Below are 21,114 nucleotides of genomic sequence, written 5' to 3' on the forward strand. Positions count from 1 at the left end.
TCTACTGTACTATAACAGACACTTATTACACCCCCCATGCTATAAGAGACACTTTCTACTATAATAGACACTGAGACCCTCTACTGTACTATAACAGACACTTATTACACCCCCCATGCTATAAGAGACACTTATTACACCCCCCCCATGCTATAAGACACTTTCTACTATAATAGACACTGAGACCCTCTACTGTACTATAACAGACACTTATTACACCCCCCATGCTATAAGACACTTTCTACTATAATAGACACTGAGACCCTCTACTGTACTATAACAGACACTTATTACACCCCCCATACTATAACAGACACTACACTATGGGGGGGTGTAATAAGTGTCTGTTATAGGAGTCTAGTATAGTATGGGAGTGTAATAGGTGTCTATTATAGTATACAGGAGGTGTGATGAGTATTATAGTACAAAGTGTGTATTATAGTACACTGCATGCAATAAGTGTCTATTATGGGGGTGTGATAAGTGTCTGTTATAGTATAGATGGAATGAGTGTCCATTATAGTACACAGTGTCTATTATAGTACAGTGTGTGCAATAAGTGTCTACTATTGTACAGGTGGTGTAATAAGTGTCTATTATAGTATGGGGGTGTAATTAGTGTCTATCATACATAGTACAGTGTGTGCAATAAGTAGCTATTGCAGTATAGTAGATGGAATAAGTATTATAGTACAGTAGATGGACTAAGTAGCTATTATAGAACAGTAGATGGAATAAGTTTCTATAAAATGGTAGATGCAATGTGCAGCTATTATAGAACATTTCATGGATTATGTAGCTATTATAGAATAGTACATTAAGTATTATAGTATATAAATAACTTATAGTATGTAACAAATATACATAACAATTTAACAAAAATATATATATATATATATATATATAATAAAGTATATGTTTATATAAATGTGTATGTACACACATATTTTAAGAGATTTTTCTATCAGGCATGTGCTATAACCAGAGGAAAAAAGACAAAAAGAGAGAGATCACTCCCCATGGGGAAAAGCCATGCCTCATTCCCTCCTCCTCCACTCTTCTCTCGTAATTTTGGGCACACGTGCACTCACCAGAGTGAAACAGGGAAGAAGCAGGAATAGTGAGAAAGCAAGCTGCCAGATCTGGGACTCAAACCCTGGTCAGCCACGTGGGAGTGCCTAGCAGCGTAACCACCATGCCACCTGCTGGTCCCTGACGCATGTTTTTCAAGCACATCCCCGCACACACACATACTCAGGGGTGAGATTCAAACTATAGGAGGCATGTGGGAGTCGGCTTTCTGTGCACAGCACTCAACTGCTGTGTTTTGCAGTAGCCCAAGAACATGCTCGTTAAGCATCTCATCAGTCTGATCACACTGGTGTGGTAATGATCCAGACTGAAAACCAGGCTTGTCTTCCTCAATGTCAGCTGAGTGGGCTGCGTCCCCCAGCTCCTGCGTCCAGGAGTCCTTAGGCTGGGCTGGGCAGGCCCTGCTACCCGAGGAAGGGGCAGGTAAGGAGCACGCCTGTGCATGGGCTGCCCTCCTGGGCTTGACTCACCAAGCAAGGCAGCTACCCCTTACATGACAAGGACAGCTCAAGATAAAAGTTTTTAAGTTGAGCACACACCACCACCACCACCCCCTCCCCTTTTATTTATTTCTTTAAGATTTTTGCCACAGGGTGCTTGCATTCAGCAGAGACAGGGAGGGAAATTGAGGAATCATGGTGGGGGGGCAGGGGGGATGGCCACGTTGTAATCCCTTCTCTGTTCTCCTGGGATCTGGGGCACAGGCACGCGCACACATTTTTCAAGTCACTGGGTCTGAGACTTGAACTGTGGAGTCAGCTATGTGGGATCCAATGCCTTAACCACCACACCACCTGCTGGCCCAACCACACCTTTCTGCAGCTACCAGCCTAATGAGTCAGGAGGAGTGCTTTCCTGCTCCCTCCGGAAGCAGCCCACCCAGCCCCACTCACGTGTCACCACTGCTGTGTGCCGGGACCCACAGCTTGCCTGGACTGCTTCTGAGCCCAGGGGGAGATCCACCAGAGCTGGAAAGGGCTGGATGGCTATGAAGGGTGTGGGGGCTCCAGCCTCATCCCCGGCCACTGTCTTCAGTGTAGAAGCTTCTTCGCTCAGTCCTGTGGCTTTGCAATGATTTTAAAGACAACAGTTAGTGCTTACTGAAGCTAAACCCTAGTCATGCCGTAACTCATTACCACACATCTACAGAGCACATCCTTCTCTAACCCTGATGCTGGTGCTCCCTGCCACTACATTCTACGGCAAGTGGACAGCTTGTGGAGAGTGAGGTCCCATGGTGGACATCTGCCTTGCCGCCTCTCCTGCCTGTAAGGGGCTTGGAACCCTGTGGTGTGTCTCCTGGCGTGACGAAGCCGTCATAGACACCTTTGGAGCGCTGTAGCTCTCCTATCAGTGTAGACAGAACCACGGGCTGGGAATGACAGCAACACTAGGGAGATGGCTACAGCTGGGTTGATCCTCACCTTCCTCTGCAACCATATTCCAGTCCTCCATCAGGCTCCTGGCGGGCAGGGCCAGCTGCCCTGATTCATTCCAGCCCCAGATGTAAATATCCCCAGTCGCTAGGAGAGATCAAGGAGACCCATGAAGCATGAGGACAGAATTCCGACCAGTTTTCCGGTTCTAAGATACGTCCTGAAGGGAGGGGGAGTCACGCCTGCTAAAGCACAGGGACCGACGTGCTCCTCACCTCCTGCCCCGACACGCAGGACAGTTTCCTTTCCCTGCTTATGTGAGACACACGTTCCTTTGCCAACTCTAAGCCTTTGGGGAAGACTTGTGTTTTTAACCAATTACTAACCCCGTTTTTTATTATTATTTAATTTTATAATTATTTTAAAATTTGCTGTAGGTATAGGACACATACACACACCATAGAGAGCAAGAAAGCAAGCCGCCAGATCTGGGACTGGGAACTGGTTGGCCATGTGGGAGTCCAGTGCCTTAAGAGTGAAAAAGCACCCCCCAGAGCGGGAGGCACACTGCAACCCCTTCGCCTCTTGAGTTTGGGCACTCGTTCACAAGTGCCTGACATGCCACTGGGTCCAGGACTTGAGCCATGCACTTGGCCATGTGGGAACCAGCCGCCTTTTTAACCACCATGCTGCCTGGCTGGCCCACCAGCCACTGAATTTCTAAATCCACCTATAACCTACAAGGCAATGCTTCCAGATGTCCCGCCGCCTTTGAGCCAAGCAGAGGCAAGGACTCCTTATGCTGACTTGAAACCTTGTGTCACCTCTCAGAACTAAATAAAAACTATTACAGGACTGGCAGGTGACGTGCTGGTTAAGGCAGTTGGGCTCCCACATGGATGACCATGGTTTGAGTCCCCGACTTGGCAGCTTGCTTTCTCACTTTCCTTCTCACCATCTCTCTCTGGTATGTATGTATGTATGAATGAATGAATGGATAAATAAAATAATGACAGTGAATACAATTAAGAAAAAAAAGAGAACAGAACCATTACATCTGAGCAACGGGTAGTGGAAGGTGAATAAGAGCCTGAACTTGCTCTCCTCCAGGTAGGGGTGTGGAGTTACGGGAACTGAACACTGAGGTGCAGGGTAAAGGGTCTCGCTCTTCTGCCCTCCTAAAATTACTTCAGTGCTGTCCTTTGGCACAGAGAAACCACAGTCCTGTTCCTTGGCAAATGAGAGACTGAGCCTCTGAGCTCCAAAGAGAAAGGGCCTTTGCCCCTCCCCTGATAGGCACCCCAGACAACTGGGAGCCTTGAAGGGAGTGTCTAAAGGGGAGAAAAATCCCCCCAACCCCGTGTGCCAAGGACTGGTCCTAAAAGGACTCCCAAGCACGGTAATTAAAAATAGGACCAAGGGCCAGCAGGTGGGGCTGGTTCAATGTGCTGTTCTCCCATGGGTTGACCGCGGTTCAAGTCTTGGATCCAGCAGCTTGAAACTCAAACTGGGAACACCAGTGTACACACCCAAAGTTCCAGGAGGACAAGGGGGGGACAGTGGCTTGGACATTCCCCTCCCTGGGGGGTGATTTCTCACTTCCCCTGTCTCTCTGGAGTACGCACATTCCCTGTGACAAAACAAGTAAACAACAAAAACAGGCCCATCCAGTCCATGTAAAATAAGAGCTAACTCCTTCAGTGCGACAGATGTGCTAGGTTCCCAGGAACTGAAACATTAAGATACAGTGTCAGTACTAGACTGACATTCAGGGAGAGGCCTCCCAGGAAGAAGTGCTGATCACCACTGAACGCTCAGCATGGACAGGCCAGTGTCTCTGTAAAGGAAGAAAACAGGGTTGGCCGACAGCATTGTGGCTAAGGCGCTGGACTCCCCCATGGACGACCTCGGTCTGATTCCCAGACCTGGCGGCTTGCTTTCTCGCTTTCCCTTTCTCACTCTAGTCAAATTAAAAAACAACAAATAGAATAAATAATTCTATTTTCTTTTTAAAAGAGTTTTTTGCTATGGGGCACATGTACTCACTGGAGAGAGAGTCCAGTGATATAACCATTACACCATCTAGTCCCTACATAAATAACTTTAAAACAAGGGGTCAACGGGTACAATAATCGTAAGGTCACTGGACTCCACGTAGTCAACTGCGGTTGACTCAGTAATTTAAAACTGAAGCCGAGCATATAAACATGCATGCCCAAGATCCCAAGAGGAGAAAAAAGGAGAAGGGATTGCGTCATGGCCACACCCTTGGGGGTGATTTCTCATTTTCTGTTACAGGAGCACACGCACCCCATAGCAAAATCTCTCTTAAAACAACAAACATGGGGCCAGCAGGTGGCATGGTGGCTAAGGCACTGACTAGGCTCCCACGGGGCTGACCACGGTTCAATTCCTGGATTCAGTGGTTTGAAACTCACTCCAGGTGTGTGTGCGCATGTGTGCCCCAAATCTGGAGAGATGAAGAAGGGATTGTGGGGTGGCCAACCCCCTTGGGAGTAACTACTCACTTTTTATCTCTGGCAAGCACACACGCGCTATAGCAAAAACCTCTCAGGAACAAAAAGCCTTTAAATCAAGTCTTTAATGATAGAGGATAACACCAAGTAAGAACTTAAAGATACCAGGCCACATTTCAAGTTGCTTGCCGCTGCCATCGAGGGCAGCCACGAGGTGAGGCCACAGCAGCCACACGACCACCACCCAGAACCCTGCTCCAGGTGTGGCAAAGAAAGACGCTGGGCAAGTTCCTGCCCTCCACCCAGGGCTCCACATGGGCCATACCAAGTGTGTGGTTGTGGGGACAGTGGACGTCAGACTGTCCCTGGGCACAGGGCCTGGAGGATGCCCCCCACGACCTCCCTCTAATCTTACAAAACCAAGTAGACCCCAAAGTATGGGACACAGACCACCCAACCACAGCTGCTCCCTCATCCCATCAGAGTCACCTCAAGCAACCTCACACTTTGGTGATAAACCCAGGACCCAGTGGGGAAGTCGTCCTCAGAGGAGCTCTTCCAACTGTTTGAAAACTCCTTCAAGTGGGACTCCTGCACCCGCCAAATCACTGTATTATTTATTTATTTTAATTTGATGGAGGGTGGAAGAGGAGGATAGGGGAGGGGAAGGGAGGACGGGAGGGGGAAAGAGAGAAAGCAAACAATCAGCTCCAGGACTCGAACCACAGTCGGCCATGTGGGCATCTAGTGCTCTTAACCACCTGCTGGCCCCCAAATCACTCTTTAATACCCCCATCTCAGCCGTGAAAAAACCTGCCGGCTCCTACCGCCTAGTTCAGGACCTATGGGCCACCAATGACAGCACTCTCCCCACCACACCCACCCCACTCTCCCTCCTCTGATCCAGCCCCCAAAACTACTCACTTTCCAGTTCCTGACCTCAGGTACGCTCTCTGCCCCTCCAGCACTGCCGACCCCACTTCGTCCCCTGAAACACGACAGGGCCACAGGCTGGGACTATTGGCCCAATGCTGCTGCCCATCTGTAGGACTGTGGCCTCTCTCTATCCCCAGACCAGACAGTTCTGAGGCGGCCAGCCTGTCTCCAGTCCCCTGCAGCTGCCACAGAACTCACTCAGGAACCACTAAACACACACCTTTCCCCCGCCTTCAGGCCTGCTCCTCTCCCTCCGTTTAAATCCTTACTCTCCCAGAGAGCTATTGCCATGGTTTCCACAACCAGATTACAGTCCATGCACCGGCAGCTCTTAGAAAGTCCTGCTGTGCAGGCCGGCAGGTGGTGTGATGGTGAAGGGTGCTGGAATCCCACGTGGCTGACTGCAGTTCGAGTCCTGGACCTGGCGGCTTGCTTTCTCCTTTTTCCTTTTCTTACTCTCTCTCACTCTGTCCCTCTCTGGTCAAATTAAAATCAACTAAGCAATAATTAAACAACTAAAGTTACATAAAATTCTTCTTTAATAAAAAAAAAAAAAAGGAAAGAACATCTAGCTGTGACCCTTCAATGCTGCAATTCTACCAATCTGGCCACTTTGCTACTTCCAAACACCTGCACATCCCAAAGCAGAGTCACACAACTGCTCAGAAATTGGAGACCACGTCCTCCACCCGTTTCCCGATATTCTAGAAGCACCTCTGCCATCACCTGCCACAAGCAGGCTTGCTGACGGTAGAGCTTTGAAGGGCCCTTGGCCACCAGCAGGTAAAGCGACCGTCGCTCGCATGCGATCACTGATCTGGCCACTTCCCTCGGGTACCACTGCTGAGAGGCCACTAGAGCCCTGATCCGTGCGCCATCACTGGAAAGGAAATCGTATTAACATTTACACCAACTCCAAACACGTCTGCCGTATCATTCCTTCAAATGCCTCCATCTGGAAAGAAAGGGGACTTCTCACTACACAAGGAACCCTGAGTTCTAACCATAAACTCACTTTTTTTTGTTTCCTTTTTTAAGAGAGAGATTTTTCCTATAGGGCACGTGTACTCTCTGCAGAGACTGAGAAAAGACAAGAAATCACCCCGCAGGGGGGGATGGCCCTTTCCTTCCACTCTCCTCTCAAGATTTGGGGTATGCACTCACTCATAACCAGCATGAGTTTAAGGGACCAGGTCCGGGATGTGAACCGCCGTCAACTATGTGGGAGTCCTGCGACATAACAATTATGCCAACTGCTGGTCCCCCATAAACTCATTTTTTAAAGTTGTTCTATTCACACACACACTCACACCCCGGAGATTTTTGCTATAGGGCGCATGCACACTCACTGGAGACAAAGAGACACAAAGAAAGAAAGTGATTCATCCCTCCCAGGAGGGGGGGGACTGATCACATTACAATCCCTCAATCACTTCTCTTCCATTCTCCTCCAGGATTTTTCTTTTTCTTTTTTTTTTTGGAGAGGTTTTTGCTATAGGGCACGTGCGCTTGCCAGACAGACAGAGACAGAGAGATAGAAAGCAAGAAATCACCCCCCAGGGGGGATGGCCACGCCAGAATCCCTTCTCCTCCATTCTCCTCTCGGGATCTTGGGCACGCACGCACATGCGCCCGGAGTGAGTTTAAGCCACCGGGTCTGGGACTCGAACCGCGGTCGACTACGTGGGAGTCCAGCGACATAGCCATTACACTAACTGCTGGTCCCCTCCTCCAGGGTTTTGGGTGGACAGGAACATATACACGCACCTGGTATGAGTTTCAAGTTGCCGGGTCCGTGACTCCAACTGCGGTTGGCCATGTGGGAATCCAATGCCTTAACCACTACACCACCGACTGGCTCCATCACTCTAAATAAATAATTTTTTTTTTTTTTTTTTTGGTATAAGGCTCATGTGCTTGCTGGAGAGACAAAAAGCGACAAGTTATCCCCCAGGAGGGATGGCCACACCACAATCCCTTCTCCTCGGTATTTTGGTCATGCATGTACATGCGCCCAGTGTGAGTTTTAAGCTGATCGGTCCAGACTCAAACCACAGTCGACATAACCATTCTATCTGTTGGCCTATCCCAAAATCTTTCTCTTAAGAAAAAAAAGAAAAAAAAAGGAGGTGGACCCTGCAGTTGGCATAATGGCTATGTCACTGGACTCCCATATAGTTGACTGCAATTCGAATCCCAGATCCAGTGGCTAAACTCACACTGGGCGCGTGTGCGTGCATGCCCAAGATCCCGAGAGGAGAATGGAGGAGAAGGGATTGCAGTGTGGCCATCCCCCCTGGGGAGTAATTTCTTGCTTTCTCTCTCTGTCTCTCTGGCAAGCACAGACGCCCTATAAGAAAAACCTCTTGTGGGGGGGGGGGTGAAGCCAGCATTTCATTAAGGCAGGAGCCAGCCTGCCTGAGGGGTGGTTCGAGGCAAAAGGAAAGATTTTACCCCAAGATCATCAATGCGCCATCTTAACTCACTGATACCATCAATCTACTAGGATCTAAAGTTCTTTATGGTCCTCTCTATTATCCTCACTTTCCCTCTCCGAGGACCTAATCCACATCACCAAACCACGCTCCATGTGTCGGACTCACACCGCACGAGGAAGTCCTACAGTCCCATCTCTAAACTCACCAGATGTGCGGCTGTTTCCCCGGCCGAGACTGGCGGAGTCTCACTCCCGTGCCCATGGTAAGAGTGCTCAGCCATTGCCCAGTCCTCATAGACACCTTTGCAGGATGGGTGGAGGCTTCCCCAGTGCCCACAGTGGCAGCTGGCCAGGTAACTCACACCTCAGTAGGGACATCACCCTCCGGGTTGGTCTCCGCCGCTCCTTACCATCTGTCGATGGACCTGCATTCACAGCCCAGATGGTCCATAAGGTGCCTTAGGCTTTGGGGGTTCAGTGGAAACCATGTATCCCGTATCACCCCAACTCTCTGCCAAGGTCGAGCAAGTCAATGGAGTTCTTAGCAACACCTGACCGAAGCAGCTCAGCAGACACAAACTGACTGGTCACATTCTCACCACAGCCTCGCTCTCCCCAGGGCCCCCAGTACCTGAGCCCCTCTGAACTCATCTACGGCCTCTCACTAACGCCGGCTACCTCCCTCATCTGCATTTTTAGATTTTCTCCCAGTCTACACTACTTCGTGAACTTTGAAAACAATCAGATCCTACCTGAAACTCCCTCAGGTCCCCAGCCCTGCACTTACGCCTGGAGATCTGGTACATGTCAAGGGCCTCACACCCCTGGACCTTTAAGACCGAGGTGGGAAGGGCCTCAGTGGTCTTCCAAACGACTCCCGCAGCGGCCAAGCTCAAGGCCTCTGTCCCTGGACACACCTCAGCAGACTAAATCGGCACTGCCTGCACCTGGTCTACCTGGAGCCTGACATCTCTGCTCAAAAGGACATTCCCAGGGAACCAGCAGTTAGCGTAATGGCTATGTCGCTGGACTCCCACATAGTCGACCGCGGTTCGTGTCCTGGACCTGGTGGCTTAAAACTCACGCCGAGCGCGTGTGCGTGCGTGCCCAAGATCCCGAGAGGAGAATGGAGGAGAAGGGATTGCGGCGTGACCATCCCCCCGGGGGGGGGTGATTTCTCGCTTTCTGTCTCTATGTCTCTCTCTGTCTGTCTGGCGAGCGCACGCGCCCTATAGTGAAAATCTCCCCCCACCCCAAAAAAAAGGACATTCCCAGAACGTCTATGAGTCCCTGCGCAGACTCCTCTCCAAACGAGCTCAGTGACTGGTCTCTGGCTGCTTCCTCCAAGTTCACGATAGCGTACTGGTTCAGTAGCCCACACCCACACCCACACCCACACCCACACCCCAGTCTTTTTAAGATTAATCTTATTGGGACCAGCAGTTAGCGTAATGGCTATGTCGCTGGACTCCCATGTAGTCAACCGCGGTTCGCGTCCCGGACCCAGTGGCTTAAACTCACAGCGGGCACGTGTGCGTGCATGCCCAAGATCCCGAGAGGAGAATGGAGGAGAAGGGATTGCGGCGTGACCATCCCCCCTGAGGGGTGATTTCTTGCTTTCTGTCTCTCTCTCTCTCTATTTGGTGAGCGCACACATCCTATAGCAAAAACCTCTCCAAAAAAAAAAATATTAATCTTATTTGTTACTTTTTAACTTGCACAGCGGGCACGTGTGCGTGCATGCCCAAGATCCCGAGAGGAGAATGGAGGAGAAGGGATTGCGGCGTGACCATCCCCCCTGAGGGGTGATTTCTTGCTTTCTGTCTCTCTCTCTCTCTATTTGGTGAGCGCACACATCCTATAGCAAAAACCTCTCCAAAAAAAAAAATATTAATCTTATTTGTTACTTTTTAACTTGCTATAGGGCCCATGTGCTCATGAGAGAGAGAGAGAGAGAGGAAGGGAAAAAGAAAACTGCCAGGTCCAGGACTCAAACCACGGGCCGGGCAGCCATGTGGGAGTCCAGTGCCTCGACCACCACACCACCTGTTGGTCTCTTTATTTTTTATATTTATTTATTTAATTATTTAAGAGAGAAATTTTTGCTATTGGGCACATGCGCTCACCAGGGAGACAGAGACAGTAAACAAGAGATCACCTCCGGGGGGGATGGCCGCATCACAATCCCTTCTCCACTCTCCCATGCTCACGTGCCTGGCGTGCAAGCCTGGTCCAGGACTCCGACTGCAGTTCACCACGTGGGAGGCCAGCAACGTAACCATCATGCCATCTGCTAGTTCCTGTTTTTGTTTTTTCAAACTGCCAGGTCTGAGACCCACCGCGGTCCAGCACCTTAATCATGCCACCTGCTAGCCCCCAGGTTTACTTCCATACTTTGGCTGCCTTAATTCTCAACTCATCAAGCTAAAGTGCTTTCTCCGCCTATATCCCCCCCTTTCTCCTCAGAGCCACTGTTAAAGAACTCCTGTTTTATGGGACCAGCAGTTGGTGTAATGTCTATGTTGCTGGACTCCCATGTAGTCGACCGTGGTTCAAGTCCCAGACCCAGTGGCTTAAACTCATGCCTGGCTCGTGTGCGTGCGTGCCCAAGATCCTGAGAGGAGAATGGAGGAGAAGGGATTACGGCGTGGCCATCCCCCCGGGGGGTGATATCTCACTTTCTGTCTCTGTCTTTCTGGTGAATGCACACGTCCTATAGCAAAATCTTCACCAAAAATAAAAAATGAATTTTTAAAAACTAAGAATTAACTTCTAAAAAAAGAACTTCTGCTTTCACAAGAACTAGAAAATTCTTTAAACCTCGCCCACCATCTCCTTATATCAAAAATACCCTTGCAGGTGGTGTTGGTCGTGTCTCTCTGCCTCAGCTCACACAGCCCTGCTGGCTCCCCGCCTCTAGGGAGTACGACCACAGCAACTCTTCTGTCCACAAAGGAACGCGGCCAAGCCTTAGTGACACTGGCCCGGCGCTGGGGACTCAGCCTCTGCTTTACCGGCTATCCTCTCTCACTCATGGAGCAGCTCTATGTCCCGAGCCCCAGTCCTCAGCCCTGGACCACACACACTCTACTCATCACTCCCACTGCCCATCTCTCTCTCTTCCCCTGGGGACGGTCCCTTCGTCTCAGTGTAACATTACTTTCAAATAAGTCCCCAAAGGACCACCCTTCCCCACGCTTAGCTTACTCTGCCTTGCCAGAAGCTAAGGGCCCCGTTTCCCAGCCAGTCCCACTCTGCCTAGTCACTGTCGTCTGGTTTTTTGGAGAGATTTTTTAGTATAGGGTATGTGTACTCTTCAGAGAGACAGAAAGTGAGAAATTACCCCTGGGGGGAAGGCCAAACCGCAATCCCTTCTACTCCATTCTCCTCTAGAGATTTTGGGCATGGACACGCGCCCAGCTTGTTTAAGCCGCTGGGTCCAGGACTTGAACCATGATCGACACTGTGGGAGTCCAGCCATGTAACCGTTACGCCATCTGCTGGTCCCTAGGACTGCCTGCTATTTCTGCCCCAACCATGTCAGCTTACTCTCAGAGACGCCCAACTACACTCTTCACCGTATTTCCATGGAAATCTGTCCCCTTCTCCCATAGCCACTGTGCCCTGGCACCCTGGTAACCGGTAACGCGCACAAAATTAGTCTACAAACAGATCTTCCTGCCAAGACCCCGTACAGAACTCGCCAGCTCGCCAACCTCTTACCAGGTTACTTTGATGAACACCTTAGGAGCTGGGAAAGAGAACCAGAGGGCGGGAAACAGGTCCGGAAACACCAGTTCTCTCTTCGCACGTCAACCTGGCTGGAACTGACCTAATCTTCTACTGTGGCTCCTCGCTTACCCACGTTTACTCATCGATACGAACTGGACCAGAATGTGCACCCTGGTCTCTCCCCCACAATATTAGCCTAATTCCAGAAGATCAGCCTTGCCAGTCCCCTTAACGGCAGAACAATCTTACCACACAAAGAGGCAATCCAAACGATACCCCTCCTGGCAGCCTAGGGAATTCCTACAGGGACTGGCAGGGGGGCAGAAGGCATGGCTACGTCCCTTCCCTATTTTAAAATTCTTCCCTCTGACCTCCAATGAGGCTTGAATGAAACATCCCAAAGTCTCTTCCAGATTCAAGAACTACTGGTTCCCTGGCTGCAGTAACCTTCCAAAACCGAAGGGGCCTCAACCTTCTCACAGCAGAGATTGGGGGTGTCTGCCTCTTTCTAGAAGAGGAATGCTGCTTATACATCAACCAATCAGGCCTTGTGAGAGATGTGGCCAAAAAACGAGCCAAAAGGGCCTCAAACATAAGACAGAATCTGAATCCTAGGACGTCATGCTGAATCCTAGGGCCGATGGTCACAGTGCTCATCACGGACAGCCGGGGCCTTCCCCTGGTGGCCACTATTGCAACTCTTCTCTTAGTTTCTGCACAAACAGGTTGAACACACCTCGTTCCTCTAGAAGATGGGGTGTTCATGCCTGCCCCTGGAGGGGCCACACCCCTCCCCATCCCGTGAGAGACAACGTTCTTGCAGGAGCAGCTATGTCTACCGCCATCACTTTTCCGCACACACGCATGGGTTGGAGATGTACGGTCACACTCAGTAAGGCTCTTCTGGGCACCACCTGGGGTTGCTCCAAGCCTGCCGAGGACCAAGGCTAGACCTCCACAGACCTGGCCTTGGTCGGAGCCCACAACCCAGGTCTGCTACCGCAAGGTCACACTTGACTGTGATGAGGACTGAGAGGCCGAATTCCCCGGGGATGGAACTAAGAAAACCACACAATGTTTCCTGTGCTCAGAATGTGCATATCCCACTGTGCCTAACTCCCCGGCAGATACTGTCTCCCAGAGTTGCCCTACAAAAGCCCCCTCAGGGCCGGCAGGTGACATAGTGGTTAAAGGGCTAGACTCCCACATAGCCAATAATGGATCAAGTCCCAAACCTGGCAGCTTCCTTTCTCAGTTTCCCTTTCTCTGGTCAAATTAAATAGTAATAAAAAGTTTAAAAAACTTTTTTTTTCAAAGAACCCTCCTGGGACTAGCAGATGGCGTAATGGTTACATCACTGGACTCCCATGTAATCGACTACGATTGAGTCCCGGACCCGGTGGCTTAAAACACTCATTCCAGACACGTGCGCCTGCATACCCCAAATCCTGAGAGAATAAAGGAGAAAGGATTAGGCGTGGCCATCTCTCAGGGGATGACTTCCAACTTTCTATCTCTCCAGTGAGCGCATGTACCCTATAGCAAAAAAATCTCTCAAAAGAAAAAACAAAAAAGAATCTGCTCTTCCCTAGCAGGTGGCCTGAAACATCTCTGGCTACAAAACCCCACATGCTTTTCCTCAAAAAAAAAAACCTTTTTTCCTTGAGATAATGCCTCCTGAGTGTTACTCTGAACTGTGACAGTATCAAAATAGTTCATAGAAAATTAATTCATAACTACTTTTCCTTTTTCTAATAAAACAAAAGTTAATTCCAAATGTTATTACAATTTTTAAAATTTGACCAAGAGACCGAGAGAGAAAGGGAAAGTGAGAAAGCAAGCCGCCAGGTCTGTGACTCAAACCACAGTTGGCCATGTGGGAGTCCATAGCCTTTAACCACTAGGGCACTATCGACACGCCCCCCCCTTTTTTTTTAAGAGAGATTTTTGCTACAGAGCACGTGTGCTCACCAGAGAGACAGACAGAAAGCGAGAAATCACCCCCACGGGGGGGAATGCCCCCTCTTTCTCCTCCATTCTCACCCCAGAACCCTGTGCACACACAGGCTTGGCATGAGTTTCAAGCTGCTGGGTGTGGGACTTGGACCACAGCCAACTATGTGGGAGTCCAGTGATGCAACCACTACTCCATCTGCTGGTTCCAGTAACTCCCTTTTTTTCTTTTTATTTGCACAGATAATCAAGACACAATAGGTTTAAAGATAAATCGATGACTTGCATATTTATAAACAAGCTACTTGGATAAGTTGAGAGCTTAAAGTCATCAGAAATTAAGAAATAGATACTCAAAATATTTGAGGTATCATTTTTTGAGAGATATTTTTGCTATAGGGCTCATGTGCTTGCTGGAGAGCAGAGACAGAAAGACAGAAAGTGAGAAATAAATCGCTCCTCAGGTGGAATGGCCATGCTGCAAGCTCTTCTCCATTCTCCTCTCTGGATTTTGGGCATGCACATGCTCCCGGCATGAGTTTCAAGCCTCTGGGTTCAGGACTCAAACCGTGGTAAACAAAGTGGGAGTCCAGTGACATAACCATTACGCCATCCGCTTATCCTGAGGTTTTGTTGTTGTTTTAAGAATTATTTAATTCCATTGTTATTATTTTTAAATTTGATCAGAGACAGAGAGAGAGAGAAAGGAAAGTGAGAAAGGAAGTCACCAGGTTGGGGACTTGAACCACCATCAGCCACATAGGAATCCGGAGCCTTTAACCACCATGCCATCAGCCAGCCCCTCCTTTAGTTCTTTAAAAAAAAAAAATTTTTTTTTAAGGTTTTTTTTTCTCCCCCCCCCCCCCACAGGGTGCATATACCCATCAGAGAGCTAGAGAGAAGGAAAATAAGAAATCACCTTCCAGGGGGAGTGACACGATAATCCCTCCTCTTCCATTCTCCCTGGTTTCTCAGACTCAAACCGCATAGTCTGCCATCCAAGATCCAACCACCTTAAACACTATACCACCTGCTGCCCTCTTCTGGGTTTTTACATTTTATAAAAACAAAAGATATTTGGGACCAGCAGTTGGCATGATGGCTACATTGCTGGGCTCCCATGTAATTGACCACAGTTCGAGTCCAGGACCCAGTGGCTTAAACTCACACGGGGCGTATGTGCGTGCGTGTCCAAGATCCCGAGAGAAGGGAGGAGAAGGGATTGCGGCGTGGCCAGCCCCCCTGGGGGATGATTTCTCGCTTTCTGTCTGCCATCTTTCTGGCAAGCACACGTGCCCTATAGCAAAAATCTCTTCAAAAAAAATAAAAATATACATCTATGTGTGCGTGCGTGTGTGTGGCCTGTTAAAATTGTTCTGTTCCTGGGATCAGCAGATGGTGTAATGGTTACACCGCTGGACTCCCACGATCTTTTGATATGACTTCAATTAAAAATTACTTGCCTCCTGAGAATTAAAGTTACTAGGCATTAGAAATTTGGGGATCAGGAGATGGCGTAATGATTTCATTGCTGGGTTCCCACATAGTTGACCACTGTTCAAGTCCCAGACCTGACAGCTTAAAACTCACAGGTCAAGACCAGCAGTTAGCTTAATGGCTATGTCACTGGACTCCCATGTAGTCGACTGTGGTTCAATTCCCGGACCTGGCGGCTTAAACTCACGCCGGGTGCGTGTGCGTGTGTGCGTGCCCAAGATTCCAAGAGGAGAATGGAGGAGAAGGGATTGTGGCGTGGCCATTCCCCCTGGGGGGTGATTTCTCACTTGCTATCTCTCTTTCTGGCGAGCGCACGCACCCTATACCGAAAAACCTCTCAAAAAAAAAAAAAAATAAAAAGTAACTGACAGATGCATGTGCATGCATGCATATCCAAAATCCTAAGAGGAGAATGGAGGATTGTGGCATGACTACAAGTGATTTCTTGCTTTCTGGAGCACACATGCCCTTATTGCAAAAATCTCTCTTAAAAAAAAAAAAATCACAAATTGTGATTATTATATACATACGAGATTAGAGAAAATGAAAGTTTGCTTTTTTAAGAATTATTTTATTTTGCTTTACTTATTTATTTAAATTTGACCAGAGAGGGACAGAGCGAGACAGCGAGAGAGACAGAGAGAGAAAGTGAGAAATCAAGCTGCCAGGTCTTGGACTTGAACTGCAGATGACCATGTAGGAGTCCAACGCCCTTAACCACCATGCCACCTGCTGGCCCTAAAGTATTTCTAATAAGATAGGTAAGCAAGACATAACAATGCATTCTTTTATTTAAAAAAAATTGTTTTTTTCTGGGGCCAGCAGGTGGCGTGGTGGTTAAGGCACTGGACACTCCCGCGTGGCTGACTGTGGTTCGAGTCCTAGACCTGGTGGCTTGCTTGCTCTCCCTCTGGTCACATTAAAATGAATGAATAAAATTAAATAATTCTTTTAAAATATTTAAAAAATAAAAATGAACTTCTAAAAAGAAAAAAAAGGTAAAAAAGTAAATAGAAAAGAGATATAAAAAGAAAACTATAGGAGTAAAACTGTATTTTTGGTAAGAAAAATTCAAAGGAAAAGTTTTGGTATAAAAAAGAATTTTGGTATTAGCCAATGACTTAATAGTTGCATCACTGGACCCCTATAGTTGACTGACCGCAGTTTGTGTCCAGGATCCAGTAACTTAAACACATGGTAGGGGGAGGGCAGCAGTGGTACGGTAGTTAAGGGCACTGGATTCCCACATGGCCGACAGGTTCGAGTCCTGGACCTGGCGGCTTCTTTCTTGCTCCCCTCAACTCTCCCCTTGTCAAAATATAATTATTTTATTTTACTTTATTTTAAAGTGTGCTGTTAGGACCAGCAGATGGCATAACGGTTACGTTGCTGGACTCCCACATAATAATTTCTATTTAAAACAAAACAAAACAAAACAAAAAGACATCATACTGGGGAGCCAGCAGGTGGTGTGGTGGTTAAGGGCACTGGAAGCTACACCTGGCCAAAAGGGGTCTGAGCCCCAGACCTGGCAGCTTGCTTTCTCACCCCACCTCCCGCCCTCACTCTGTCCGTCTCTGGTCAAATTAAAATAAATAAATTTAGGGACCAGCAGTTAGCGTAATGGCTATGTCGCTGGACTCCCATATAGTCGACCACGGTTCGAGTCCTGAAACTGGTGGCTTAAACTCACACCGGGCACGTGTTCATGCATACCCAAGATCGCAAGAGGAGAATGGAGAAGAGATTGTGGTATGGCCATCCCCCCGGGGGGTGATTTCTCACTTTCTGTCTCTCTGTCTCTGTCTTTCCGGCAAGTGCACACGCCCTATAGCAAAAACCTCTCAAAAATAAATAAAGTTAAATAAAATAGTTATTTAAAACAAACACATGACATGTGCATGTGTGCCCAAAATCCCAAGAGGAGAATGGAGAAGAGATTGCAGTGTGGCCAATTTCTCGCTTTCTCTCTCTCTGACAAGCGCAGGCTCCCCATACCGAAAACCCCTCAAAGAATTTTGTTGGGACCAGCAGGTGGCATAGGGGCTAAGGTGCTGGACATTCCCACATGGCCGACTACGGTTTGAGTCCCGGACCTGGTGGCTTGCTTTCTCACTTTCTCTCTCTCTCTCTCTCTCTCCCTCTCTCTCTCTCTCTGTGTGTGTTTCTCTCTGGTCAAATTAAAATAAATAAAATTAAATAATTATTATTTTTTTTAATTTTGTATGGTAAAAATTTTCTTAGGGACCAGAAGGTGGTATAGCAGTTAAGGAACTGAACTCCCATATGGTTGAATGCAGTTTGAGTCCCACACGTGGCAGCTTGAAACTAATGCTTGGTGCAAGTCTGTCTCTCCAGCAAGCACACGTGCCCTGTAGCAAAAGGAAAGAGAGAGAGGAAAAGAAAGAAGACCAATTGCTTGGTCCAGGACTGTGAACTGTGGTTGGTGATGTGGGAGTCCAGTGCCTTTAACCAGCACACCACCTGCCAGCACCTTATTTATTTGTCATGATTTTCAAGTCACTGGGTCTGGGACTTGAACTTCGATTGGCCACGTGGGAATCTAGCACCTTCACCACAATGCCACCTGGCCATGGAAGCTTTTTTGTTTTTTTAGTTTCGTTTTTTAAAGGGATTTTTGCTAGAGGGCATGTGCACTCACAGAGAGACAGAAAGCAAGAAATCACCTCTCAGTGGGGATGGCCACGCCGTAATCCCTTCTCCAGTCTCCTCTCAGGATTTGGGACTCATATGCACACATATCTGGTGTGAGTTTTAAGCCATGGGGTCTGGGATTTGAACTGCTGTCAACTATGTGGGAGTCCAGAGATGCAACCATTATGCCATCTGCTGGTCTGTCAAAGTTTTTTAAAATAGATGACAAGTGAGTTAAAGTTCTGTTTTAGAGGTCTTTGCTTTAGGGCACATGTACTTGCCAGAGAGAGAGAGACACAGGGAGACAAGGAGAGGGAAAGTGACAAATCGCCCCCTGATGGGGATGGCCACACTGTAGCCCCTTCTCCTCCATTCTGCTTTCAGAGTCCTGGGCATGCATGCACACATGCCCAGCGTGTTTCAAGCCATCAGGTCTGGGGCTTGAAGTGCGGTCAGCCACCTGGGAGTCCAGCTCCTCAACCACTATGCCACCTGCTGGCCCCTAACCCTTGAATTTCCAAACCCACCTATAAGCTGAGCACCCCCACAACTCTCCTACTCACTGACCCTGCTTCCAGGTATCCTGCGTTTTGGGGCCAAGCCTATGTAAGGCCTCATGCTGATTCACAAACTGATTTGTGCCACCTGGTCTGAGAACTAAAATGAACCCTGTACCTGAGCACCCAGAAACTGCTTTTGTGTTTTCTTCAAGCTGGTCACTTGATACTCCGTAGAATAAATGGTTTCAGTTATTTCCTACAGCACTTTGGTTATTTCTGCCAACAAGCATCCAAATTTCCCTATCCCTTCCACTGGTTCCTGGGGACAGAAGCCTGACCTGCCCAGGTGTCTCCAGTGACTTATCGTAACTCCCTTTCCCCTCGATATTCCAGGCTTCCCTTTTTTTGGAGAGATTTTCGCTATAGGGCACGTGCGCTCGCCAGACAGAGAGAGACATAGGGACAGAAAGCGAGAAATCACCCCCCAGGGGGGATGGTCATGCTGCAATCCCTTCTCCTCCATTCTCCTCTCGGGATCTTGGGCACGCACACACGCCCAGCATGAGTTTTAAGCCACCGGGTCTGGGACGCGAACTGCGGTCGACTACATGGGAGTCCAGCGACATAGCCATTACGCTAACTGCTGGTTCCCCAGGCTTCCCTTGAAGTTCCTTACTGGACCTTCTTCTCTGTTGTCATTCTTTCCTTTCTGCTGCTAAATTACACCTCCACACAGAGCATCCCTGTAACTTTCCTAATGGTCCTCCTTTCAAGCCCACCTGCCACTCACTGGTGCTGCTGAAAGCTTCTTCTCGAAGTTTTCAGCTTCCTTGCCTCTAAAACGCTATACTATCTGGTCACAGCAAAAGCCCCAATTCAAAAAACTCCCTAACGACAGTAGCTAATTTTATAGTGTGCTTACCCTAAGCTAGTGTTTTAAGATTTAATTTTATCTTTTTTTTCTTAATTTGCTATAGGGCATGCACAGTCACCATAGAGACAGAGAAAGTGAGAAAGCAGCCTGCCACCGTCAGGACTCGAGCTGCAGTCAGCAATGGGGGAGTCCAACCACTATACCACCTGTCAGCACCCTGGGTTGACCCCCTGGGGGCTGTTTTTGTTTTGTTTTTTAATTCTGCCAGAGGGTGCACTCCCATGTGAAAGAGAACCCCCTATAGGACATGGGCATGCTGCAATCCCTTCTCCATCTCTCCCTCCTTTAGAGATTTTGGGCACCAAGGCATATGTGCCTCCTGTGTCTCTCAAGCCACTGGGACCAGGACTCAGAGCATGCAGTCAGCCCCGCGGAATCAACCGGTACCCACCATGCCAAGGACGGGTGCTGTGCCAGCGTTGGATATACTTTCAGGCGTAATCATTTAATTCTCACAACAGTCCTCCAGGTTATATGACAACAACACCCCCATTTTCTCCCTGGGACAACTGAGGCGCGGAGAGATTAAATACCAGGCCCGGGTTCACAGGGACAATGTGACAACCTGGTCTGGCTTGATAAAACCACACTGCAACCAGGATGCCAACCTTCAGGCCTCAGACTCCTTCTAGACCTTAAGCGAGGTTCCCCTTGGGCTGTTCCCAGGGGTTCTAGAGCCCGGCTGCCCTGCCAGGCCCACCACACAAGAAGACTGGTTGTTGGAGAGTTGCTCAAGGCCCTGGCGACCTAGGCGCCCCAGGCAGAGAAGACCACAGCTGCTCCTGCCCCGCCGCACCTGGACTCCCCCGGCTGTGGGCTCTGCCCTCGCGAGCGAACCTCTCCCCTAAGTCACGTCGGGCGGCACCAGCATCCCCCCCCGGGGCCGCGCGGTGTCCACTCCATGCCCCAAGACATGGCCTGTCGTGGCCCGTCTCCTCGGCTGGACGTCCGCCCACCCCTTAGGCTCCTTTGGGGAGTCAACAGGTGGGCCCAGTAACAGACAGAAACCGGCTGGGGCTGTCTACACGTGTGAGGGTGGAGGCAAGGGACGCTTGAGAGTCCTGAAGAAGGGGCTGACGACGTGGGGTGAGGGCAGACGGAGGCCTGGCCGGGCCACCGCCAGAACTGAGGGGCGCTGGCGGGCCCCCCGCCAGAACTGAGGGAGTAGGAGCGTAGACAGGACCGCCACCTCGTCTGGGGAAGCGCTGGATCACTCACCACTCACACACACGGAGTGCCAGCCGCCTGCCGCCACCTCCGCCATGGGGACGCCCTGCAACGCCTCCAGCAGCCGCGGTTCCAGCTCCGCCTCGAGGCCCCCATGGCCCAGCTGTCCATGCCTGAGCAGGGGCGCCTTAAGTCACGTCAAGGGCCCCTCCACCTGCCTCTAATCGCGCTCACCGCGTCTGCGGCCCCGCCCCATGCGCGCGGCCCCGCCCAAGCACGTGTCCCAGCCCAAGCACGTGGCCCTGCCCACTCACGTGGCTCTGCCCACGCACGCGGCCCCGCCCACGCACGCGGCCCC

At 49.5% G+C, this 21,114-nt stretch overlaps 1 protein-coding gene across 1 annotated transcript in view; it reads right to left on the bottom strand.

The window, feature by feature from the left end:
• Positions 1-21,114, bottom strand: part of RCCD1 (RCC1 domain containing 1) — a 31,494-nt gene that overhangs the window by 7,549 nt on the left and 2,831 nt on the right. Inside the window, exons 3-6 of the mRNA XM_014589470.2 lie at positions 21,089-21,114; positions 20,808-20,929; positions 2,517-2,615; positions 1,986-2,156 (exon numbers count right to left, since the gene is read on the bottom strand). The exon at positions 21,089-21,114 is cut by the window's right edge and continues 206 nt beyond it. Coding sequence (XP_014444956.1) covers positions 1,986-2,156; positions 2,517-2,615; positions 20,808-20,929; positions 21,089-21,114 — 418 coding nt within the window. The remainder of the gene's footprint in view (positions 1-1,985; positions 2,157-2,516; positions 2,616-20,807; positions 20,930-21,088) is intronic.

The sequence above is a fragment of the Tupaia chinensis genome, unplaced genomic scaffold (assembly GCF_000334495.1).
Source record: "Tupaia chinensis unplaced genomic scaffold, TupChi_1.0 Scaffold000359_1, whole genome shotgun sequence".
Lineage (NCBI taxonomy): Eukaryota > Metazoa > Chordata > Mammalia > Scandentia > Tupaiidae > Tupaia > Tupaia belangeri.